Raw genomic sequence first — 26,617 nt, forward strand, 5'->3', positions numbered from 1 at the left:
CTTCACACTGCTTTTTTGTGAAGAGGGGAAGCACGATGGGTGAAATGTTCTCGTTCAGGGCAGGAGCACAACATGGCGCATATGCAGCCATTGATGTACTGGAATAAAAAATGAGGGAGAAGACCCTCAGTAGGATTACAACAAAGAATATTTCACAAATCTCCAGGAAAAGTAAACATTGTTATGACCTGTATAGGTTCCCACCTAATTTGGAGGAAGTGGCTGGAATCAAATAATGTTTCTTTATCATGAAAACAAGTTCAGCGATGTGAAGAAATGTGTATGTGGATTGGTTTGGCCTCAGTTCAAGGAAGAAGAGAGGATTGAAGCAGACCTGGTGGGAACAGGTGCAGTTGTGCATGGTAAAAACAGTAAGAGAATGCAAGCTGATAAAATAGCAAAATGAACCGGAAGAAATCAAGAGAGGAAGGCGGGTTTGGGTGGGATGAAAGGTAGGAGAGACAGCCTGAGACAATGTATTCTGGGTCAACAAGAATTGATTGGCTGACAGAAGGCAGAGAGTGGTTGTAGATGGAAAGTATTCTGCCTGGAGGTCAGTGTTGAGTGGTGTCCCACAGGGCTCTGTTCTTGGGCCTCTGCTCTTTGTAGTTTATATAAATGACTTGGATGAGGAGGTTGAGGGGTGGGTTAGTAAATTTGCAGATGACATACAGGTTGGAGGTGCTATTTCGAGGGCTATTGCAGGCTGCAGCGCGACATAGACAGGATGCAGAGCTGGGCTGAGAAATGGCAGATGGAGTTCAACCTGGAAAAAATTTGAAGTGATGCATTTTAGAAGGTTGAACTCAAATGCTAAATATAGGATTAAAGACAGGATTGTTGGCAGAGTGGAGGAACAGAGGGATCTAGGTGTGCAAGTACATAGATCCCTCAAAGTTGCCACCCAAGTGGATAGGGTTTTTAAGAAAGCATATGGTGTTTTGGCTTTCATTAATGGGGATTGTGTTTAAGAGCCACGAGGTTTTGCTACAGCTCTACAAGTTCATGGTGAGACCACACTTGAAATATTGTGTCCAGTTCTGGTTGCCCTACTATAGGAAAGATACAAAGGCTTTGGAGAGAGTGCAAAGAAGGTTTACCAGGATGTTGCCTGGACTGGAGGGCTTGCCTTACGAAGAAAGGTTGAATAAGCTCGGATGTTTCTCTCTGGAGAGAAGGAGGAAGAGAGTAGAATTGATCAAGGTATACAAGATAATGAGAGGAATAGATAGAGTCAATAGCCAGAGACTTTTCCCCAGGGCTGGATTGACTGGTATGAGGGGTCGTAGTTTTAAGATATTAGGAGGAAGGTGTAGAGGAGATGTCAGAGGTAGGTTCTTTACGCAGAGAGTTGTGAGCGTTTGGAATGTGTTGCCAGCTGTGGTGGTGGAAGCAGAGTCATTGGGGACATTTAAGCAACTGCTGGACATGCACATGGATAACAGTGAGTTGAGGGATGTGTAGATTAAGTTATTATATTTTACATTAGGATTAAACCTCAGCACAACATTGTGGGCCTAAGGGCCTGTTCTGTGCTGTACTTTTCTATGTTCTATGTTTGTTAAATATAAAATTAAAATGTTTCTCTCCATCAGCAACTTTTATGTAGTGGCGAGCATAGTTTTGGCTCAGTTGGAGACTTCTAGGCCTTCAATACTTTTCACTAATCTCTCAGACTCTCTATGTACCAATTGTAAACCACATCTGTGTCCTTCAGTCAGATTTATCATTTGTGATATGAAACATGAGCAAATTGTTTATGTAACTTTTATGACTGTTTTCATTGTCCTCTCAGTTTCTTATCGCCTCATCCTATTATGGATCTTTAATATTCTGATTATAAATATCAGGTGTTGTTCCGGGAATGCATATCTCTTCTGACTTTCTAAAGACAGTTGGCTGAAGATGTTCTGTGTCCAGTTTAGTTTGAACATTTTTTGTGGAAGACCTGTTCAGCAGCAAGGCTACCTCACTGAGACTAGGTCCACACTCAAAATGTGGCTTATTTAAAAATATGATGTCACTTGCAAATCTAGAACAAGTAGAAATTTCATACTCAGTGACTTGAGTGCTTACTGCGAAGGGTAAAATGTTTAGATTCACTATCTATTCTATATTGTCAGGTAGCAGCTATGATCTAAGATGGTACTGTTAAATTAATCCATGATTATTACGCAAATTACTGGATTAATGCACCTTTATTTATCATAAATCTCTCTGACTGATTAATATCATCTTGAGCATTCTCATGTCACATGTCATTTTGAAAACTGTGCTGTTCTGTTATGTAGTTCTTCACATAATCATATTTTTTAGCTATTTAAACACTTGTTACCAGCTCCTTGGGCATTACTGGGGTGCATTTGTCTATAACTACTTTTCCAATCCTGTTGTTAGTTGAATGCTATAGTACCACACTTTGTGTGGTAGCAATATTGTTTACTTATATCGAGTCTATAACTCTCACAGCAGTTCCAACTGCTAGTTCAGCTTCCTGTTATAGTACTTAATACCAATGCAGGCAACAAAAGTCAGTTTAATGCCACGAACAAGTACTTTCTATTAACTAAGTGTCTTGACTGCTTTACAGTATCGTTTATGTTTTTTAAAGTTCCAAGTCAAATTTTGAATTTTAAACTACATTTCCTTTGAACTTGTATCACATTTCTAACTGTAAAACTGCATTACCAAAGTGCAAGTTCATGACTACTCTACTATGCATTTCTGTGATGAAACAGTGGAGAGTATGATGAGTCCAGTACAGTTGATGTGTATTTGGACTCTGAAAAGACAGTAGCAGACTTAAATCCCATTTGTAGAAGAACAGAGGTGGATGATGTACCTGCCTCTAGGTTGGGAGGTCTAGGTCTGTGGCTGACCTATGCTGGACAATGTTCAGACCGATTGATTAAAACAGATTTGAGATATTTGAACTTGCGGAGAAGAAAACTTAGAAGATTTTATCACAATCCTCTGAACGATACTGTTACTGCTTGATTGCATAAATGAGTTTGAGAGTGAAAAAAGAGTCCCCAAAGATAATGAAGCCAGCCTTGAGAAAATCTCAGTTGTGTGTGTGGGGAGGGAAGAAGATTTGGAATGACTCTGCCCTGACTCAGAAGTCCTGACATTTGCTATGCAATAGGCGTTCATAATCAATGACGGAACTTTTAAAATCCTACATCTGGAATTAAGAGCGCGTCTCCACAATGGTAACAATGAATCTACTCCTTTGTGAGAAAAACGGCTAGTTCATTAATGTCCTTTACTGAAAGAAATGTATTGTTATACAGTCTGGCTTAAATTGATTCCATACCCTCAACTGCCTTCTGAAATGTTATTCAGTTGTACTAAACTACTACAGAAGTCTATGAAAAAATCAAATGGACTTGTGCACCCCAACACGACTGCCAGTATAATTGCATCCCAGGACATTGTGGGATGTTAGGGAAGATATTCCAGGAGAGATATTTTTATCGACAACAGCTGCCAGTGAGGCGCCAGAAGACGGGAGGTTGACTAATGTGCCTTTATTTAAGAAAGGTTGTATGGGGAAGCTTGGAAACAATAGATTGGTGAGTCTGTCATCTGTGGTGGGTAAGCATAGCACCAGAGGCCCAGGTTCGATTCCAGCCTTGAGTGAATGTGTGGAGTTTTCATGTTCTCCCTGTGTCAACCTGGGTTTCTTCTGGGTGCTCCGGTTTCCACCTACAGTCCAGCGATCTGCAGGTTAGGTGGATTAGCCATGCTAAATTGCCCAAAGTGTCCAGGGATGTGCAGGAAGTTGTTGGAGGGGATTGTGACAGATAGGATTTGCATGGATTTCGAGAGGCACGGACTGATTAAGGATAGTCAGCATGGCTCTGTAGAAGGGAAGTAGTGTCTCACAAACTTGATTGAGGTTTTTGAGGATGTAACTTAGAAGATTGAGGGCAGAGTGGTAGACGTTGTCTACATGGACTTTCATAAAGTCCTTGACAAAGTTCTTAATGGTAAACTGATTAGTAAAATTAAATTGTATGAGATTCAGAGAGAGCTTGCCAATTGGAAACAAAATTGTCTTGATGATAGGAAACAGAGCATGTTGGTTGAGGGTTGTTTTTTTGGACTGGAGGCCTGTGACTAGCAGTGTTCTGCAGGGATTGATGTTGGTTCCAGTGTGACCTGAGGGGCAACAAGAATGTATGTGGAATAAACTGCCAGAGGAACTAGATGCAGGTGCAGGAGCAGCTAAAAACATTTAAATACATTTGGATAGGTACATGAATAAGAAAGGTTATAAGAAATGATTAAGAATAAATGCAGGCAGTGGGATTGGTTTAGTCTGGGAAACTTGGTCAGCATGGACGAGTTGGACCAATTCGTGCTGTATGACGCTATGCACAGGTAGTTGTGGGATAATTTGCATTTCGGTTATGCGATTTGACTATAATGTTGCTGAAGAATTATGGAATGGTAGTTTTGAACACTTTCCTCTGTTCTCAATAGCACAATTCTAGTAGGGATCGGTTCGTACACTTTGTTCTGTGCATGCATGATGTTTGTGCTATTTTGGGCATGTGCTGATATCAGTGCCTGTCTTTGTGCAGTTTTGTGCATGCGCTGGTGTCTCTGTGCCAGTCTGCACATGCACAATGTAAGCTCCGGTCATCGTGCTGTACTGCACACGCGCCGTTGTTCGTGCTAGTCTGGGCATGCACCGATGTCAGTGCCTGTCTTTGTGCCATTCTGTGCATGCGCCAGTGTCTCTGCACTGGTCTCCACACACGCAATGTGAGCTCTGGTTATCGTGCTGTACTGCACATGCACCGGTGTCAGTTGCTGACAAACAGCTTTCTGGAAAAGGTACTGTACAGACAGCAGCTTTATTACTTTTTTAAAAATCTGCTGTGTTAAATGTATTTTTGTTTCATTAATAAATATGATTTTAACCTTCATTCAGGCTGTGCTATACTTTGCGCTGGTCTTTTGGGTGATTTTTAAGTGATTGTGAGTGATATTTTTTGCTGCTCTGCCCCTAACCCCACCTTTTCCATAGGCCCCATTATTTCTATTCAGCAATTTTCTATGAAGCGAGGATTTGCTGGAACGCAACTACAGCATTATAGGAGAAGTACATGTGCCTGTACAGATACACTGCAGCTGACCACCACCACCTTGAGCTCACTTAGGCATGGGCATCAAATTCTGGAATTTCTGCCAATGTTCACATCCATGAAAGGATAAAGTAAAACTACTAAAGCCCATGCAATTCTTTCTTCCTTTGAAAAATAGTTTGTTTTAGTTTGCATTGTTTATTCAGAATCAAAAATGAATCTTTGAGCAACTTTTGGCTCTTAATTTGCACTTATCATAGTGTTATACAATACAGAAGGCCATTCTAAGCCATTGTCAGCAATAATGAAAAAGTTGTATCCAATTAGCTCTGTTGTTCTTCTGTGCACTTAAAATATTCTTCCTTCTTGAGTACATAAGCGTCCCTTTTTGAATGTTATTGTTGAATCTTTCCACTATCCTTTTAGGCAATACATCTTAAACTATAATTGCTTGTCATTAAAACAAAACTTTCAATTTCCCCATTGACACTTTTACGAATCATGTCAAATTTATCTAAATTGATAGTCCACAATCTTGCACGCCTTTGAACACCTGTTTCCTCTGCTCTAAGGAGAACAGTCCCAGGGTTTCTGGTGTTTCCATCTAAATGAAACTCCTAATCCCAGGTATCATTCTGGTAAATTTCCTCTAATTTCTCCAAGGCCTTGTCATCCTGACAAAGTTGGCATTGGTTACTGTCTAGAATTGGACATACTACTCTTAATATGCAATTTAGTTCAGTTCCTCTGGTAAATAATTTGGTAAGAATGTCCCAAATAGTTAAAGTTTTGAGCATATTTATTTTCGGTGATGGGGGACAACGCAATTGTTAACAGATGATCTTGTACAGCAGTCAAGTTTAAATGTGACAAAAAAGTGCAATTTTTACTTTAATAATGTTTTAAAATATTTCAGAGACAAAGCATTGCTGAAGGAGAAAAGACGAAGAAGGGAGCAGTTATTCAAAGAGCAGAAGGTAAGGTTGTTGGTCAAGATACCAAACTTTTATAATTTAATTTTGACTGTAACTTTATGTACAAAGCACACTTGGAGCACCTCATCATATCAATTATAGAACCCACTGCTTCAGTTCAGTGAGCTGTTCAGTTTTGGAAGCTGTTACAGATTTTTTTTGCATAATTATCTTGTTAGAAAATGTTTATTCAGATTTTCCTATTTTCAAAATTATAATTGAATTACATGAGTTTTAAAACTCAGTAATTCTGCTAGCTTATCATACCACACTGTACATTTTTTGGGTTGGTTAAGCATGGGGCAACCAGAATAAAACACTCCATTTTCAATCCTGGCACAATTTTATATTAATTGTTGATTTTTACCATTGGGCAAAACAGTGACAAGAGCAAAGTTATATTTGTATAGCAAATTTAATATAGTACAGAAAGTTCCGAGAAATTTCAAGTTTGATTCTGAACAATACAAAAAGATAATAGGATGGATGATGAAAAAGACCTTGGCTAGCATTAGATTTTAGGCAGCAAAGGTATTGGGAGTGATATTTAGACCGGTAATTCCAGAGCCTGGGGCAGTAGCAGCATAATGCATGGTCAGAGGTGATGGCACTTTTAAAATGGGAATGTACAAGAAACTGAAGTTGTGGTGCACTGTGATCTTGGAATGTTCTGGATTTGGAGGCGGTTACAGAGATGGGAAGTATGACACCATAGTGGAATTTTGGCCTCAGGCGGATTCAGTGTTGTGATCCCAGCTGATTGTACTGCTGTACGGTTCACATCCCAGAATGAAAACTAAACTACTTAATGTGGTAGTTGGTCACTAAAACATATTCACGTCAGAGTGTTTCTTTAACAACAGAAGAGAAATCTTATTACATAAGAAATAAAACCAAGTCTTTTATATATAGAACACAGAAAAATCTTAAAAACACACTGCAAGAAGAAGTTTAAACCTGATTCCTGTCCATTATCAAGACTCCAATTTAGTTAAATTATCCCTTTATTAAATCTCTAAGTTCTTGTGTGTGAACTATGGTTTCTTGTTGCTTCACTTTTGTAAAACTGAGCATTTAAACTTTCTTAACTTTCAATGACCTACGGATTCCTTTCCAAACCACACACTTTGTTTGAACATTTCACAGATAAATTTCTCTACTGAGGTAACTGTGTTTTCTTTAAACTGCCATTTAAAAAAAAACTCCTTCCTGTGCTGGTGTCTTAGCCCAGCTGTATCTTCTCAAAACAATCTGTAAAACTTTCAATCTCTTGGTTTTCAAACATAAAATTGAATAATCCTCAATTATACTAAACTTAAAGCAAGCTAATGGAGTTGCATCTTTGTTCAACTTGTCATAAACCACCATATATCAACAATTTTCCATTAACTTACCAGAGGCTCTCAGTTTTCCTGGTCTTTGACACACATTGGAATAGGTTACTGTTCCAGAAAGGTGTCTGTCTAGTATCCACATAGACCATCCTGACTTGGAGCTATATTACTATTCCTTTACTATTGCTGGGTCAAATGCTGGCATTCCCTCTTCAACAGGACTGTGGGTATACCTATGGTACATGGTCTGCATTGATTCAAAAAAGAATATCACCACTACATTCTCAAGGATAATTAAGATGACCTAGCCAGCAACACCCAACATGTCTTGAATGAATTAAAGCAATCTGTTCAACACTAAGTGCTCGAATTGTGTGTGTTGTGTTAGCATGTGCTTCAATTTTTATTGTAACTTTTTTAAAAACGAATGTAGACTGAATATATCCATGTTGGATAAGTTAAACTTAATTGAGAATTTTCTTTGGAGTTTGATTCTGCTTGCTAGATGGTATAGTATGGCGATTTGTCTCTGATAATCTGTTTTTCTGTTTTGCAATTATTTATACCAGAAACGCAGGTTGCTTCCAGATAATATTCTTGAAGCGATCACTTCAATTCCAGATAAGTAAGTAGACTATTGTTAAACAAGTCACTTTATACATGTACAGAATATATTTATGAAGTGCAAAGAAATCTTTGAAGATAGGTTACCTATTTAATGTATGTAATCTGTCTCAGCTTGTAAAATTAATCAAAATGTTGCACAGTTGTCCTGTTTCTTTCTAATTCTGAGTAGTAAGCATTGCCTTTCAAAAACAATTGTTTGTTCCATTACTTACACAATTGGTCAAGAAAATTGCTGTCATTTTTGTGAAAAATTTGGATTGTTTTTAACCTATTTTTCTAATTAACCTGTTCTGAGATGTAATTACACACCTCTGGAGCAGGAGGGACTTCAACTGGTCAGGGGTAGGGGCATCATTACCACTGCACCACAGGAGGGCCCATGTGAATAATTTGAAAAACCAGCAATTACTTCCTCAGCAACTGTTAGGAATAGAGTCCTAGAGATGTACAGCATGGAAACAGACCCTTCAGTCCAACTTGTTCATGTCGACCAGTTATCCCAACCCATTCTAGTCCCACCTGCCAGCACCCGGCCCATATCCCTCTAAACCCTTTCTATTCATATACCTACCCAGATACTTTTTAAATGTTGCAATTATACCAGCCTCCAGCACTTCCTCTGGCAGCTCAAACTCCATCTGCCACTTCTCAGCCCATTGGCCCATCTGATCAAGATCTCGTTGTAATCTGAGATAACCTTCTTCACTGTCCACTACACCTCCAATTTTGGTGTCATCTGCAAACTTGTTAGCTATACCTGTTATGCTCACATCCAAGTGATTTGTATTTTGTGAAACTGTAATAAAGCAATCAATGTCCAGATCACAGGTTTGATTGAGAGTCTGAGCTTAGTTTGCTAAACATGTACATGTTAGGTAAGCCTCAGTCTGACTGAATTAGATTTGAGAAAGTAGGATCAAATGTGTTATTGAGGCTGTTTGAGTACATAATGATAAGTTCTGGTTTATTTTCTGTTTTCTGCCACCTTTTGTTATATCTTCTAAAAGCATAAAGTTAATATCTGAATTTATTACAAATAACATGTTTGTTCTAAACTCTAATCACTCACCACTCTTTAATATTATGGTTCTAGTTAAAACTGCATGACTACATACATTTAGAACAATTAATTAATAAAACATCCCAAGGCTCTTCACAGGGCGTGATGGAGTAAAATATGAGACTGCACCACACAAGGCGATATTGGGTCAGTTAACCAAAAGCTTGGTCAGTGCAGTACCTTTTAAAGACTGTCTTGAAGGAAGGAGTTCCAGAGTTTATAATCTAGGTAGTTGAACACTTGGCCACCATTGACAGATTGATTAATATCAAGTATGTTTCAAAAGCCAGAATTTTGATGGTATAGATATTTTCAAATAAAGTTGGGCAGTAGGTTACCAAAATAGACTGGTGAGACGACAAAGGAATTTTAAAACAAAGATAAGCATTTTGAAGTCCAGGTGTTGCTCAGCAGCCACTACTGTGAGGTCAGAACGCACAGGTGACAGGTGAATGAGATGTGATACCAGTTAAGACGCAGGGAGCAAAGTTTGAAATGTCACCAAGTGGAATTTGGGAGACCATACAGGTGGAGAAGTAACAAAGGCACAAGTACCAAGTAGATGAGTTGTTTAACTACCTTCTACTTTTGCGAGTTCTTCACATTTAACGTAATTAAAAGTTAACAAAGTGCATGTAAATATTGATTGAATGATTTTAAATCTTAAATTTCCTGATGGAGAAAAATAAACTTCCAGAAAACTGCTCTACCATTTCACTTATCTAAGTGCTTTGGTTTGAAATGTCAATTCACTGTACATTGTCAAAGTTTTCAAATGATGAATTTAGAAATTGTTAACTGCTGTTAATGATCTTAGGTTTTATTAGATTTGTGCCTATTTTGAATACAGGCTGCTACAGAGTCCTATATATAAAATTTTAAATAATATAAACAGTGATAAAATCTGATTGGTCCAGACTCTGTTAGTTTTGTAACCCAAAATATTGCAGAAAATGCAGAATTTGTTTGGCTGCTGTGTTTAATCCTGAATGGTGTGATACTGTAAAAATGGATCTAACCTGTTCAAATTTATGTTCTTTTAAAGTCATTGAAATTTTGCTGTTTCTCTAATCTCATGTCTGACACATAGTCAATTTGATTTATTTCTTGAAAAATATTTATATCGCCATCTGCTCAGAAATATGATTCAGTTTGTTTGACTCTGGTTCTAGTTTTAATGAGGTAAAACTACATCATAAAATTATAATTGCAGTAAGACTTACAATAAAGATATCCAATAATGAAAACAGAATTTATGCTCTCCATTCAGTTAAGTTGTTAGTTTGGCTCAATGGATAAAATTCTTTCTTCACAGCAAAAGCTGAAGCCCAACTGCAGAATTGAACATATGGGCTGATGTTTCAGTACAATGTGGGGGGAAGGCTAATTTACCAGAAGTGCTTTTTTTTTAAGATACTTAAAGTCAATGCATTTTGGGCGGCTCCATGAAGATTGCTAGAATATTAATACCATCCAAAATGACACCAGTTTGCTTGGATGTAACCAAAACCACATCAGTGAAAGTCAGTAATTTTACATTTTTAAGGGGTAAAAAAGGACCCATCTTCCCATTCAGGTGGAAGAAAAATAACCTTGGCACTAGTGCAAAAAAACTTTGAGTTTTCAAACCTGACCAACATTCCTTTCTCTACTAATACGTCCTTCAATTGGATACTCATTTGCTGACATATTTTCTGTGCTTTGATTTGGAGGTGCCAGGGTTGTACTGGGGTGGGCAAAACTAAAAATCACTCAACACCATCTTCTAGTCCAACAGGTTTATTTGGAAGCACTAGGTTTCAAAGCACGCTGCTTCTTGATCAGGTGGTCGTGAAGCAGGATCATAGGACAGAGACTTTATATCAAAAGATGAAAGTGTCATGCATCTGAAATGAAATATTGAACAAATGTAGATTAAGTCTTTCATCTTTTAGAATGGGTTTGCTAATTGATTAATATGTAAATCCCAGAACTTCTTTTAAGTCACATTCTCAAGATAACTTAAGGTTTTATAACAAAAGGTGTTTGTTATAAAACCTTAAATTATCTTGAGAATGTGACTTAAAAGAAGTTCTGGGATTTACATATTAAAGAACTGAAACCAGCAAGGGTCTGTATTAGCGTGGTGCTGGAAAAACACAGCAGTTCAGACAGCGTCCAAGGAACAGGAAAATCAATGTTTCGGGCAAAAGCCCTTCATCAGGACTGAAGGGCTTTTGTCCAAAACGTTGATTTTCCTGCTCCTTGGATGCTGTCTGAACCACTGTGCTTTTCCAGCACCACTCTAATACAGAATCTGGTTTCCAGCATCTGCAGTCATTGTTTTTACCTAGTTGATTGAAACCAGCAAACCCATTCTAAAAGATGAAAGACTTAAAAATCTAGGTTTGTTCAAAATATCGTTTCAGCTGCATGACACTGTAATCTTTTGATATAAATTCTGTGTCTTATGATCTTGCTTCACAACCACCTGATAAAGGAGCAGCGCTTTGAAACCTAGTGCTTCCAAATAAACCTGTTGGACTATAAGATGGTGTTGTGATTTTATTTTTAAACTTTCTGCACTTCGGCCATCCAGTTTGACTGTGCCATGTTGACCATATTTCTTAAGTCAAACATTGTTTGTAAAATGCTTTGGACTATTCCAAGTTATGATGAGACTGCATACAAATGCAAGTTCTTTTCATTGTAATGCAGAATAGCTTTATGCATGATTATTAGCAACTGAGAAACATCCTCGTTCTGCTTACTATCCATCCCAAAAATGTTATACAGAAAAACAGCTTCACCTTTGAAGAACACACAAGATTTGAGATGTTTTCAACTTTTAATTTCAGTTTTTAACTATTAAGTAATTAATACTTTTTTCTGAAGTTTGCACTATATGCTGCAGAACCCCAGCAGTATGATGAATCGTGTACTGAATGGTTTGCTTTGCCTTCTAGGAATAACCAGACACCTGACTCGAGTAAAGAAGGTAGGACGTGCTTTTTGCTATTCAGTTGCATTTCTGACACATAATATAACTAATTTTTTTCAATGATTTGAGACTCTTTCACATGGGAACTGACTGACTGTTTTTGTTCTGGTGCTTTGGTGCTGAAGACCTCCAACAATAAATGAATTTTTATTGTCAGCCCCGCACATCCAAATTAAAGTTTTGAATATGGCAACCTGTCATGTCCTGATATTTTTGAACTATAAGCATATTGAGGTTGCTCTGATTTGTGGATGCATAGTAAGAAAGTGGGGTATGATGTCTAACACAGGACTAAACTATTGGTAACCTGCCTCTACACTTGTCCTATTGTGCTGTTAATGGAATAAAATTAATTTTCTTTATCTTTTCATGCACATTGTCCATTATGTACAATCAACACATTTAATGCTGAGTTGAATTACTGAGGTAAAAGTGGAACTAATACAAAATATTGTGAAGGAGGATGATTTATTGTAGATGTTAGGTGGAATATATTGTGTAGGAGAAAGTGAGGACTGCAGATGCTGGAGATCAGAGCTGAAAATGTGTTGCTGGAAAAGCGCAGCAAGTCAGGCAGCATCCAAGGAGCAGGAGAATCGACGTTTCAGGCATAAGCCCTTCTTCAGGAAGCCCTCATTCCTGAACCTACCAACCTTCACATAAACCAAATCATCCGCCGACATTTCCGCCACCTCCAAACAGACCCCACCACCAGGGATATATTTCCCTCCCCACCCCTTTCAGCCTTCTGCAAAGACCATTCCCTCTGTGACTACCTGGTCAGGTCCACGCCCCCCCTACAACCCACCCTCCAATCCTGGCACTTTCCTCTGCCACTGCAGGAACTGTAAAACCTGTGCCCACACCACCTCCCTCACCTCTATCCAAGGCCCTAAAGGAGCCTTCCACATCCATCAAAGTTTTACCTGCACATCCACTAATATCATCTCTTGTATCCGTTGCTCCCGATGCGGTCTCCTCTACATTGGGGAGACTGGGCACCTCCTAGCAGAGCGCTTTAGGGAACATCTCCGAGACACCCGCACCAATCAACTACACTGCCCCGTGGCCCAACATTTCAACTCCCCCACCCACTCTGCCGAGGACATGGAGGTCCTGGGCCTCCTTCACCGCTGCTCACTCACCACCAGACGCCTGGAGGAAGAACGCCTCACCTTCCGCCTCGGAACACTTCAACCCCAGGGCATCAATGTGGACTTCAACAGTTTCCTCATTTCCCCTTCCCCCACCTCACCCTAGTTCTAAACTTCCAGCTCAGCACTGTCCCCATGACTTGTCCGGACTTGTCCTACCTGCCTATCTCCTTTTCCACCTATCCACTCCACCCTCTCCTCCCTGACCTATCACCTTCATCCCCTCCCCCACTCACCTATTGTCGTCTATGCTACTTTCTCCCTACCCCCACCCTCCTCTAGCTTATCTCTCCACGCTTCAGGCTCACTGCCTTTATTCCTGATGAAGGGCTTTTGCCCGAAACATCGATTTCGAAGCTACTTGGATGCTGCCTGAACTGCTGTGCTCTTCCAGCACCACTAATCCAGAATTTGTTTAGTGATCATCCTGCTCTACCAGCAGCACCTCTGTTCTTGTTTTTGTTCCGTTGATGTCTCAGATTTAAAATTCTCACTTTCATATTCTTAGACTTGCCCATGTTACTACTGTTATTGGCTCCAGCTTTGCATTATTCACTCTTTTCTAGCTTGTTAAGCATCTGTTTCTCTCACCATTGAGTGTAGTGTCAATCTATCAAGGCCAATATCCTGAAATTCCCTCCCTTGAACTTCTCTGGCTCTTGTCTTTTACAATCTCCTTAAAATTTGCCTCTTTGACTCTTTAATATCGCCTCCTATGCCATGCCATGTCTGATCACACTTCTGTGGAGTACATTGCAATCTTTTCTTCTAAGTGGAACTGTTACATACATGAGATGGCTGAGAAGAATTCCTTGATTTTTGATTAATTAGTTTGTGCCCTCTGTGACTAAAATGATTAATCATATGTTAGCGAAGATGACTATTTTACAAAGGAAAGGTTGTGGCGCTCCCTTGTTAAGGTAATAACAACACCGTACTGGTGGTACTGAACATCGTGAATTTCAAAGGTCCCATGTTCAATACCCAGTTTGGGTACCTTTCTCAGATAACATTGAATCAAAATGTCAAAAAATGTCATGAAGTTTTGAACAGTATACCAGTATAAATTGAGGCATTTAGTGTGGATAAAGGGATGTTCTGTTCCATCTGGCGCTAAATGTTGCAGTACCTTGCCTTTATCGGTATCTGGAAATGTGAACTGGACCATTTTCAGCTTTGATGCTATCTTGCAACTTCGAGGGTCACCCAATTTTTGTAGATGAGGTTATTTTTAATTGTGTTGATATATCTTGGTTTTGTCTACAACATTTATTTTGTTTAAATTTGTTTTGCTTCATTTTAGGTGAAGATTGTCATTCTGTGCAGCACGCTGAGGAAGATAGTGGATTGGAGGAAGATGTTGAGGAATGCGTAAATACCAGGTAACTGACACCAAACTCTAGCTTGGTTTAGTCAAAGATTAATTAATGATCTGAGGAAATAGTTTACATTTCTAAATTTGATTTATTCCACAACCATATTATCCTGGCCACTAATTTAGGATAAACACATTAATGTTACAATGTTACACAAAAGGTGAATCTCATATCAAGAGGAAGAAGAAGGTTTTTGTTAGAATGAGATGTGAAGTCTCAGGGCGCGTGAGAGCTACAAGTTAACCAGGAAAGACCTAAAGAGAGAGCTAAGAGCCAGGAGGGACATGAGAAGTGTTTGGCAGATAAGATCAAGGAAAACCCTTCTATCGCTATATAAGGGATAAAAGAATGACTAGAGTAAGGTTAGGGCTAATCAAGGACAGGGAAGTTGTGCATTCATTCTGAGGAGATGGGGGAAGCGCTAAATGAATATTTTTCCTCAGTATTCACATTGGAAAAAGGCAATGTTGTCGTGGAGAATATTGAGATACAGGCTACTAGACTAAATGGGACTAAGTTGCACAAGGATGAGGTTTTAGCAATTCTGTATAGTGTGAAAATAGACAGGTCCCTGGGCCGGATGGGATTTATCCTAGGATTCTCTGGGAAGCCAGAGAGGAGATTGCAGAGCCTTTGGCTTTGATCTTTGTCGTCATTGTCTACAGGAATAGTGCCAGAAGACTGGAGGATAGCGCATGTTGTCCCCTTGTTTAAGTAGGGGAATAGAGACAACCCTGGTATAGACAAGTGAGCCTTAATTCAGTTGTGGGTAAAGTGTTGGAAAAGGTTTTAAGAGATAGGATTTATAATCTTCTAGAAAGGAATAAGTTGATTAGGGATAGTCAACACAGTTTTGTGAAAGATAGGTCATGCTTCAGAAACCTTATTGAGTTCTTTGAGAAGGTGGCGAAACAGTTGGATGAGGGTAAAGTGGTTGATGTGGTGTATATGGATTTCAGTAAGGCGTTTGATAAGGTTCCCCACGTTAGACTATTGCACAAAACACAGGGGCATGGGATTGAGGGTGATTTAGTGGTTTGGATCAGAAATTGGCTAGATGAAAGAAGGCAGAGGATAGTGGTTGATGGAAAATGTTCATCATGGAGTTCAGTTACTAAAGGTGTACGGCAAGGATCTGTTTTGGGTCCACTGCTGTTTGTCATTTTTATAAATGACCTGGATGAGGGTGCAGAAGGGTGGGCTAGTAAATTTGGAGACGGTACTAAGGTCGGTGGAGTTGTGGGAAGGATGTTTCAGGCTACAGAGGGATAGAGATAAACTGTAGAGCTGGGCTGAGAGGTGGCAAATAGAGTTTAATGTGGAAAAGTGTGAGGTGATTAATGTTGGAAGGAGCAACAGGAATAAAAAGTACTGGGCTAATGGTAAGATTCTTGGTAGTGTAGATGAGCAGAGAGATCTTGGTGTCCATTTACATCGATCCCTGAAAGTTGCCACCCATTTGTTAAGAAGGTATACGGTGTGGTAGCTTTTATTGGTAGAGGGATTGAGTTTTGGAGTCACGAGGCGAGGTCATGTTGCAGCTGTACAAAACTCTGGTGTGGCCATGCTTGGAGTATTGTGTACAGTTCTGGTCACCGCATTATAGGAAGGATGTGGAAGCATTAGAAAGGATTCAGAGGATGTTACCAGGTATGGAGGGAATGTCATATAACGAAAGGCTGAGGGAATTGATGCTGTTTTCATTTGAGAGAAGAAGGTTGAGACGTGACTTAATTGAGACATATCAAATAATCAGAGCGTTAGATAACGTGGACAGTGAGAGGCTTTTTCATCGGATGGTGATGGCAAGCATGAGGGGATATAGCTTTAAATTGAGGGGTGATAGATGTAGGACAGATGTCAGCGGTAGTTTCTTCACTCAGTAGTAGACTCGCCAACTTTAAGGGCATTTAAATTGTCATTGGATAGGCATGTGGATGAAAATGCAATAGTGCAGGTCAGGTGGGCTTCAGATTGGTTTCACAGGTCAGCGCAACATCGAAGGCTGAAGGGCCTGTACTGCACTATGATGATCTATGTTAAAAGTAAGTCGGGATGAGAAATTTCCTGTTGGCATGTTGGAAATCTGTCATTTCAAATGTATGTTCTGCCCTTTTGGGGGCTGATGTGAAGCTTAAATGAAGATTATAACTGCTAATCAGTGGCAGTGGGTTCTGAATGTAGAGTTTTGGTTGGATCAGGAGTGAATGAGGAAACTACTCCTCCAGTCACATAATCCCTCTTTCTCCTGTGCTTTCTGCACCAGTCCCTGTAATCGCAGGTTCTCTCTCCCACTGAGATTTTGTTTCTGGAGAAGCTACAGGAGGCCAAGAAAAAGATTGAAGGCTAAGGAGCAGGCATGCTGCATTATGGGGGTGACCCATTCAGTCTCTTCCACTCTCGATAATTTGGTACAGGAGGAGACTGAATGGGTCACCCCCATAATGCAGCGTTCCTGCTCCTTATTCTTGGTTCTTGTGGCACCTCCAGAGACGGAATCTATAATTGGAGGAGTAACTGTGAGCTGTGATTGGAGAAGTTGCAGCATTGGAGTTACAGGATCTATATTTATTCCTTCTGTTATCATTGTCCCTGCAGTCAAACTATTATTGTTTTTCTGCACTTGCTGAGACATTTGCAATTGTCCAGTCATTGTATAAGTTAATATATATGGGTGATATTTTTGCATCCATCTTTGATTTCTTTTGGGCTATTTGTGAGGCTTTGAAGCCAAATTTTGCCAGATGCCCTCATATATTCTTAACTATACTTTGGAACTCTCCCATTCATCAGTATGTGAGATTCTTTTTCATTGTTATATTTCCTGTTCAGTTTGATGTTGTCTTTTATTTGGTTATCAATAGCTGTTGTTGTTTTGGAAGGCAAGTTTGTCTAAATCTAGAATCTTAGCGTTTCACCTTTCCCTTTCAAAGAAATGCATTTAGCTTGATCATAAAATGCTATTGGGTAACTTCACGTGTGGCTGTTAACTATATAAATATGACTTATGATTCATGAATAAATTCCGTATGAGATGCTCTCTCGCTGTTTCTTGACTGTCGTATTGCTGTAGAGTGTCCTGAATGATCAAAAATGTATTACCTTTCTGCTGTGAGCCTGCCGCTTTCTTAGTTCGAGCCGTAACGTTTCCTTGCCCACTTCTTATTAACTTTCTTTTATCAGTGAATTGAGTTTATCTTTCATCAGTAAGGCTCTACCCTCCCCACCCAAAATCACCATTCCTCCTCCTCTTTCCTTCTTACTATCTGATGTATTTACTTCCTAGGCTTGATCGTCTTGTCACCTTATCTTAGTAATGGCTACCACATCATATCCTCCCAAGATGAATTTGTACCTGTTACTCATTGTTCAAGCTCTCTTTGTATAAAGAACAATTATTTGTTCCACACAACTACACCTGTGCTTTTGTTCTAATGTGTTATTACACTGTTTCATTTCTCTCTTCATTTAATTACTTTGCATCTTTTAGTTTTGTCTTTATTTGTAGTGATGAAACCACAACCACAATTTTAGACTCTTCTACTCATGTTCTCTTGATTTTAAACAATTATTAACAGCATCTGACAATTGTCCACCATTTACCAACTGAAAGTTCTCCTAACTACCCTAACTAACCTTCCACTGGAATTCTGAGTTCCAATATAGTCCTCCTTTCAGTCTAGTTCATCCTTGTTCTAATATTTTATGCCAGTGCCCCACGAACCTCTGGAACTTCCTTTTCCTGTATCACTTACTCCCACTGCATGTTTATATCTCTAATCTGATTATCTCTGTTCCAATTTGCAAATGGTTTGGGTATGTCCTTTTGGGAAGGAAACTATCCTTAGCTGTCACGTGACTCCAGAACCAATAACCTGCCCTCTGGGATAGGTAGTAAATGTTGGCCTAGCTAGTGACACCGTCATTCCATGAATAAAGAAAAAATCCTGATACTGCTGTTTACAGAGCCCCATGCATTCTCTTCTCTATGTTGTTAACCAAAACAAGGAGCACAACATAAGAGTCACAGAGATGTACAGCACCGAAATACACCCTTCGGTCCAATTCATCCATGACAACCAGATATCCTAACCCAATCTCGTCCCATTTGCCAGCACCAGGCCCATATCCCTCCAACCCCTTCCTATTCATATACCCATCCAGATGCCTTTTAAATGTTGTAATTGTACCAGCCTCCAACCTTTCCTCTGGCAGCTCATTCCATACACGTACCACCCTCTGTGTAAAAATGCTGCCCCTTAGGTCTCTTTTATATGTTTTCCCCCCTCACCCTAAACTTATGCCCTCTAGTTTTGGACTCCCAAACCCCAGGGAAAAGACTTTGCCTATTTATCCTATCCCTGCCCCTCAGCCTCCGACACTCCAGGGAAAATAGCCCATAGCCTATTCAACCTCTCCCTATAGCTGAAATCCTCCAACCCTGGCAACGTCCTTGCAAAACTTTTCTGAACCCTTTTAAACTTCACAACATCCTTCCGATAGGAAGGAGACCAGAGTTGCATGCAATATTCCAACAGTGGCCTAACCAATGTCCTGTACAGCCGCAACATGACCTCCCAACTCCTGTACTCAGTACTCTGACCAATAAAGGAGAGCATACCAAACGCCGCCTTCACTATCCTATCTACCTGCAACTCCACTTTCAAGAAGCTATGAACCTGCACTGCAAGGTTTCTTTGTTTAGCAACACTCTCTAGGACCTTACCATTAAGTGTATACAGATTTGCTTTCCCAACATGCAGCACCTCACATTTATCTAAATTAAACTCCATTTGCCACTTCACATCCCATTGGCCCATCTGATCAAGATCCCGTTGTACTGTGAGATAACCTTGTTCACTGTCCACTACATCTCCAATTTTGGTGTCATCTGCAAACTTACTAGCCAAACCTCTTATGCTCACATCCAAATTATTTACATAAATGATGAAAAGTAGTTGATCCAGCAACGATCCTTGTGGCACTCCACTGGTCACAGAGCTTCAGTCTGAAAAACAAACTGGATCTTTTCTATCTTTCTCTAATATTCACCTCAGCTGGTACCAGTTGCGTTATATGCCAAATGGGACTGTTGATACTATTACAAAACTACTCGAGGTTGGGAATCCATTACATGCTGTGGGTCATCAACTGCAGCAAAAGCATTCTCCACAGTCTGAAACCTTAAGGCCCAGCATATCCCCCACTCAACTATTATCACCAAACCATGAAATCAACCTTAATGCAGGTGGGCAGGCCAGGAGCAGCACCAGGCATACCTTAAAATGAGATGTCAACCAAATGAAACTACCAAACAGGACTACTTACATGCCAAACAGTGTAAGCAACGAATAGTATACAGAACAATCCCACAAATCAATGGCTCACACCTAAGCTCTGCGGTGATCAAGCTGAGCACCTGCTCACTGATGCCCAGTTTGGATTCGGCTAGGGCCACTCATCTCCTGACCTCGTTACAACCCTGATTCAAAAGAGCAGAATTCCAGAGGTGAAGCAAGAATGACAGCTGTTGACATCAAGGCCACATTCAACCGATTGTGGAGTCAAGGAGCCCCACCATTACTGGAATCAGTGGATAGCCAGAGCAGACTCTCCACTGGTTGCAGTCATATATGGCAGATAGGAAGATGCCTGTGGTTGTTGGAGGTCAGTCATCTCCGCTTCAGAGTATCTCTCCGAGAGTTCCCCAATGTAGTGAGCTAGGCCCAACACCTTCACTTTCCCTCAAACAGCAGGTCAGAAGTGGGGATGTTTGCTGCTGATTATGCAACATTCAGCACCACTTGTGACTCCTCAGATACTGAAACAGTCCATATTTAAATACAACACTACTGGACAATGTCCACGCTTGGGCTGACAACTGGCAATTAACGTCTCGCGTCATGCAAATGGCAGGCAATGCTCATCTCATTAGAAACAATCTAACCACAGCCCCTTCATATTGAATGGTGTTACTATCACTGAATCCCCCACGATCAACACCCTGGGAGTTATCATTGACCAGAAACTCAACTGGACTCCCCATATAAACACACTGGCTGCAATAGCAGGTCAGAAGCTAAAAATACAGCGGTGAGTAACTTCCCAGCCGACTCCTGAAAGCCTGTCCACTATCTCCAAAGCATAAGTCAGGTATGTGACAGAATACTCCCCACTTGCCTGGATGAGTGCAGCCTCGACGGCACTCAAGAAATTTGACACCATCCTGGACAAAGCAGCCCACTTGATTGGCACTGCATCCACCAGCATTCACTCCCTCCACAGTCAGCAGCAGCAGTGTGTGCTATCTACAGATATTCACCAAAGGTCCTCATACAGCACCTTCCAAACCTACGACCACTTCCATCTAGAAGGACAAGGGCAGCAGATACATGGGAACACCACTACCTTCAAGTTCCCCTCCAAGTCACTCATTATCCTGACTTGGAAATTTATTGCCGTTCCTTCACTGTCGCTGGGTCAAAATCAGACAATTCCCTCACTAATGGCATTGTGGGTCAACCTTTAACAGTTGAATTACAGCTGTTCAAGAAGGTAGCTCATCACCACCTTCTGGAGGGCAACTAGGGACGGGCAATAAATGCTGGCCAGCCAGCGACACCCACATCCCACAAAAAATGAATTGAAAAAAAAATTATTTGCAGAAATTGCTGAGTTTCTCCAACAATCTTTGGTTTTGTTTGTATGAGAAGGTCTAGGTGTATCAAGTAGTAAGTATAGTAGAGGAGGGTAGAGAAAAGAAATGTGAGAGCTAAAGAGTAATGGACAATTCCCAAAGCAAACTACATTGGCTATCTTCCAGTCTTCTGGTATCTCTCCTGTGGCCAGGAAATAATTGAAAATTATTGCAACACCTTTTTTTCCAATTTCCTCCCTTGCCTCATGCAACAGCCTGGAATACATCTCATCTTCCCCCTGGGTATTCATCTACTCTTAAGCCTGCCAGACTACTCAGAACTTGGTGTCTGTAAATGCTAGTTTCTTTAAGTATATCACAGTCATTCTCCCTGATTTCTATACCCATGTCAACCCTCACAAGGGAATACCAATACAAAGTATTTATTTAGAACCCTACCTGTGTCCTCTGGCTTCGTGCACAAATTACCACAATGGTTCTTTATGGGCACTACGCTTTCTTAGTTGAGAATGTGATGCTGGAAAAGCACAGCTGGTCAGACAGCAGCCAAGGAGCAGAGAATCAATGTTTTGGGCCTCATTCCTGATGAAGGGCTTTAACTCGAAACGTCAATTCCCCTGCTCCTCAGATGCTGCCTGACTGGCTGTGCTTTTCCAGCACCACACTCTTGACTCTGATCTCCAGCATCTGCAATCCTTATTTTCTTATACTCTTCCTTGGTTTTTTTTATCTCTAATGTACTTTTGAAATAACTTGGGATTTTCCTTTATTTTACCTCCCATTATGCTTTCATGCCCACTTTTTATTCTTCTTATTTCCTTTTTAGGTTTCTGCCTTGCGCATTCTGTCTGCATAAGAGTGAGGGTTATGATTCACAAAGATTTATATTGTAGACATTAATTACATTGCTTTAGTATTTTTGTGTTCTGCTAAAGTTACAGTATTTGTAATAAATTGTCAATTTTTATGTTATAAACAGATCGTTAGTTGTGCAGTCTAGTTGAAAACCATTGGACAGCTTGAAGGGTCACGGAATGTTTTCACTGCAAATCCAATGATTTGATTTGTTATCCGTACCATAACACTAAGCATCAAAACAATGCTTACTGCCTCTAGTTTACATGGACTATTGTAAAGAATGGAGGGAAAAGGTTGTACCTCCTTGCGTATTTGTGTTGTATGTTCAAACCTACACTCTATCCTGTTCTCTTTTAACAATTACATGGTGCAATTAATTTGATCTATTAAAAAAGATTCACTGTATAGTTTTTACTTTGTTTACACTATCATTCTCTTACAGATGGAAGAAGAGTTACATGGCCATTTGTTTAAAGGACCAAGGGCAAACAAGCCATCAGATCGAAAATGCCAAAGCTTTCATTAATTATCGACTATATGGACCAGGCAGCAGGAGAAGCAGTGGTAACTTTTATTTTTGTAGCTTGTTCCAGAATTTCAGTCTTTCGTTTGCCTTTAATGCTTCTTAATAATGTTTCTGATGTTTTATGTTTTTAAACAACAGTCAATGAATACTTCTCCCTTGAAAACAAGAAAGCTGAAAAGAAAAAAGCTGCAATGTTGTTTGTCAATAAATCCTAGGGTAAGAAATCTTAACATAATCCATAAGTGGTAACTCTAAAGTGATAGTTGCATAAATGCAGAAATTAGGCAAGTGTGTAGCAAAAACAGAAATACTAATGGTTGATTTTAACTCTTATGTAGGTCGGAAGAGGCAGACAGCTTGAAGGGTCACTGAATGTTTTAACTGCAAATGTTTTAACCTGTCAGAAAAGTAGAGACTGTGTTAGCGATTATTTCCTGCAATAAAATGTTCTGAATGCAATAAGGGGACAAGCAATATTGGATTTAATTCGTAACCTAATTGTACATGAACATTTATCAAATAATGATCATAACATGATCAAGTTCACTGTAATGTTTGAAAGTGATCATCTTCTAGATTTTAAATCTAGGGAAGGCCAACTTTAATGAGATGAGAGCCTGTTTACGGTAAACTGGGAACATCTGCTGCTTGAGTATTGTTGGAGCTGCACTTATCCAGACAAATATTCCACCATATCCATGATGAAATGCCTTGTAGACGCAAGACAGGTTTTGGAAGTCACAAAATGAGTTACTCTCCACAGAATTCCCAGCCTCTGATCTGCCATTATATTTACACAACCAATACAGTTTGTAGTCAATGGTAATCCCAAGTATATTGATAGTGAGAAATTTAGTGATGCTACTGCTGTTTCATCTCATGGGGAGATAGTTAGTTAGATTCTCTCTCATTATGTTGGTCATTTCCTTTTATGATGCAGATCTTATTTGTTAGTTAACTGCCCAACCCTGAATGTTGCCCAGTCTTGCTGCATGTGAATACAACCTGCTTTGTTATCTAAGGAATTACAAGTGGCACTGAACATCATTGCAACCATCAGCAAACATCCCCACTTCCTAGCTTGTGGTGGATATATTGTCATTGAAAAAACAGCTGAAGATGGTTGGGTTTCAGCTACTACTCGGAGGAGTTCTTGCAATGATATCCTGGTACTTAGATGTTTGACCTCCAATAACTTTGTCATGAGGTCAGGAACTGGGTGCCCCTGGGTGTAGCGAAACGGAGGATCACTGAGTGGTTTGTTGCTAAGTGTTGCTTGACAGCACTGATGAGAACATTGTCTATTTCCTTGATTAAGAGAGTGGACTGAGGGGTTGGTTAATGGCTGGGCTGGATTGCCTTGCCTTTTGTGGACAGGGCATTCGTGGACAATTTCCTACATGACTGACTCAGTAGGAACAGGAGTAGGCTATTCAGCCCGCTCTGCCGTTCGGTGTGGTCCTGGCTGATCGAACTCTTCAATTCCTTTTCTCCATCCAGTCTCAAACGTTTTGCCTGCATTCACCTTGTCAACCCATTAAATATTTTGTAAATTTCAATGAGATTATCTTCCATTCTTTGAAACTTGAGTGAAAACAGGCCCAGTCGCCCTACTTCTTTTCAAAGGACAGTCCTACCATCCCAGAAAATAGTCTGGTGAACCTTCATTGCACTACTTCAGGAAAGATGTTATTGCCATAGAGATAAGGAGACCCAAAGATGCACACAGTACTCCAGCTCCTACACAATTGAAGCAAAGCATCACTGCTGCTGTACTTAATGTTAGTCTTTATTACAAGGGGATTCATCTTTCCTAAGAGCTTGATGGATCTATATGTAAGCTTTCAGTTTCTTATCTGCAAGGACACCTAGGTCCCTTTTGAACATTCAACTCAAGTGTTATTCCTTCTGTGATTGCATGGCAAGGTATTGTCAGTGTGGTCTCATCCTCCTCCCACTCCTGATACCAGCTCCCACAAGTTGACACCTCATTTTATATATGGTGTTCCTGGCATGTCATCCTGTATCCTTCATTGTACAAGGACTTCACAATAACATTAGCGTGGAGGATCTGATAGATTATAAAGTTTGTGGTGGAATATAAATATGCTCCTGGTGGCCTACAGTACCTCATGACATCCAATTAAAGTAGCTAGATTTGTTTGAAATATGTCGCATTTAGATAATGACAGTTCTACACAAAGTAATATCTTCTCAGAACGAAGACAGCTTTGTCACTTGCTGATGCTGTGTGAACAGATGCATGCATCTCCTGTTGTGGACCCAGTCCAGCAACTTTGCTGTTAGAATCCAACCAGTTTGGACCAGTTATTCCACTACTGGTCAGTCTTGGGGGATGGATGAAGTCCCCCATACACATTATGTTCTGTGCCTCTGCCATCCTCAGTATTTCTACCAAATTGTGTTAAACATTGAGAAGAACAGTCATCAGCTGAGAGGGATTTGATGTGCTATGTTAAAAGCAAAGATAATTAATTGCTTCCTTCTATTGCAGCATTCCATAGAGGCAATTCCCTCTGCACATCTCAAGTTGTTTCCTAATGGTACCAATGTTACTGTAGGAGAGAGTAAATGCAAATTACATGATGGCTTTACAAGTGTGACCATAAACCTGTCATTTTAATTTTCTGTCCCCACTCTGACCTCTCTGTACTTTGTTCCCTACACTGTCAGAGTGAGGCTGAAGATTCAGCACTTTATCTTTTAATTAGATGACTTACAGCTTTTTAGACTTAACATTGATTTCAACAATTTCAGATTATAAACTCTAATCCCATTTTACATAATTTTGGGGCAGTTCATTGTGCTATTTCTTTAGCATTTAATCTCTTCTGTGACCCATCCTTTGTTACTTTATCCATCATGTCACCATCTTGTTTTTACATTGAATTATTGTTTTGTCATTTAACTTGTATTCCACGTTATCATGGACCTTATCTTCTGTTCTCTGGACACTTGGAAAGGTTTATATTTACATGTGAAGCACGTTTGTGCTCACACACTTTGTGAAACTCTGCCAGTTGAAGTACAATAAATAGAGTTTTCAGGGTGTTACTAGACTTTTTTGTTTGTTCTACACCTGCTCTTTCCCTACCACCATAATTGCTTAAAAGCTGTTGTCTCTCATTATCTCTATTTCCAGTTCCAAAAAATGGCCATCAGTGTGAAATGTTAACCAGCAAGTTGCCTGACTTGAGTGTTTCCAGCATTTTCTAGCACCTGCAATGCTTTCTGGAATATGTGCCCACCTGGCTTTGTGACTATATCTGCTTATTAATTTTGAATAAAAAATTATATAAAAAAAACTTGTCTGCACTTCACCATCGGGTTTATGATGGCCTTTGTGAATGGCTCTTTGAAATCTTGGCCTTAATTTTGCTCTGACACAAAAAACTTGCATTCACCTTTCACATCATTGTCTCTTCCAAATGTTGCAACCTGTGGATACTAGAGATGTATGAAGGTTGTCAATAAATCAAATTAAAGGATCATGTCTGGCACACAGATTCTAAATTGTACATATTGTCTAATTTATATTTTCCACAGTGGGAAATATGGATAAGATTAAGAAAGTGAGATGAAAGTTTATTGAAATTCTAAAAATCTCATGCTAATTTTAAGTGAATTACATTTGTTACATTTTCAGTGGTGTAGAAGTTGCTTGTAAGTAGTTACCACCTACCATGTGTTTAAATCTGTGTCATTTCTTTCAGCTTTTGTTTTACTGCAGAGCTAGTGACCAAGTATAGTTGCAGTCATTTCAGTACTAAGCCTGTTGAATGAGAACTGGAATTGTTTATTCTGTGAATGAAATATATAGATTACAACTTCTGCATTTGTATATTTAACTGCATTGTGTAGGTGTTGTTCTGTCACTGTTTTCTTCATTTGTATGTCCCAAGGATTTGTGGCTTTGTAGTTTTTAATATTGCTTTTTAATTGAAATAACTTTT

The 26,617-nt window shown here is 39.7% G+C and overlaps 1 protein-coding gene across 4 annotated transcripts in view; it reads left to right on the forward strand.

Moving 5' to 3' along the window:
• sirt5 (sirtuin 5) overlaps positions 1–26,617 on the forward strand; it is a 91,483-nt gene that overhangs the window by 61,053 nt on the left and 3,813 nt on the right. Inside the window, exons 9-15 of one of the 4 annotated variants that reach the window (XM_072560797.1) lie at positions 6,013–6,073; positions 7,974–8,029; positions 12,037–12,068; positions 14,529–14,607; positions 22,560–22,681; positions 22,782–22,859; positions 25,807–26,581. In XM_072560797.1, the coding sequence (XP_072416898.1) occupies positions 6,013–6,073; positions 7,974–8,029; positions 12,037–12,068; positions 14,529–14,607; positions 22,560–22,681; positions 22,782–22,858 (427 nt within the window). In that variant the 3' untranslated portion in view covers position 22,859; positions 25,807–26,581. The other 3 variants (XM_072560795.1, XM_072560796.1, XM_072560792.1) reach the window with 3 other exon arrangements.

This window comes from Chiloscyllium punctatum, chromosome 41 (genome assembly GCF_047496795.1).
Source record: "Chiloscyllium punctatum isolate Juve2018m chromosome 41, sChiPun1.3, whole genome shotgun sequence".
Classification (NCBI taxonomy): Eukaryota; Metazoa; Chordata; class Chondrichthyes; order Orectolobiformes; family Hemiscylliidae; genus Chiloscyllium; species Chiloscyllium punctatum.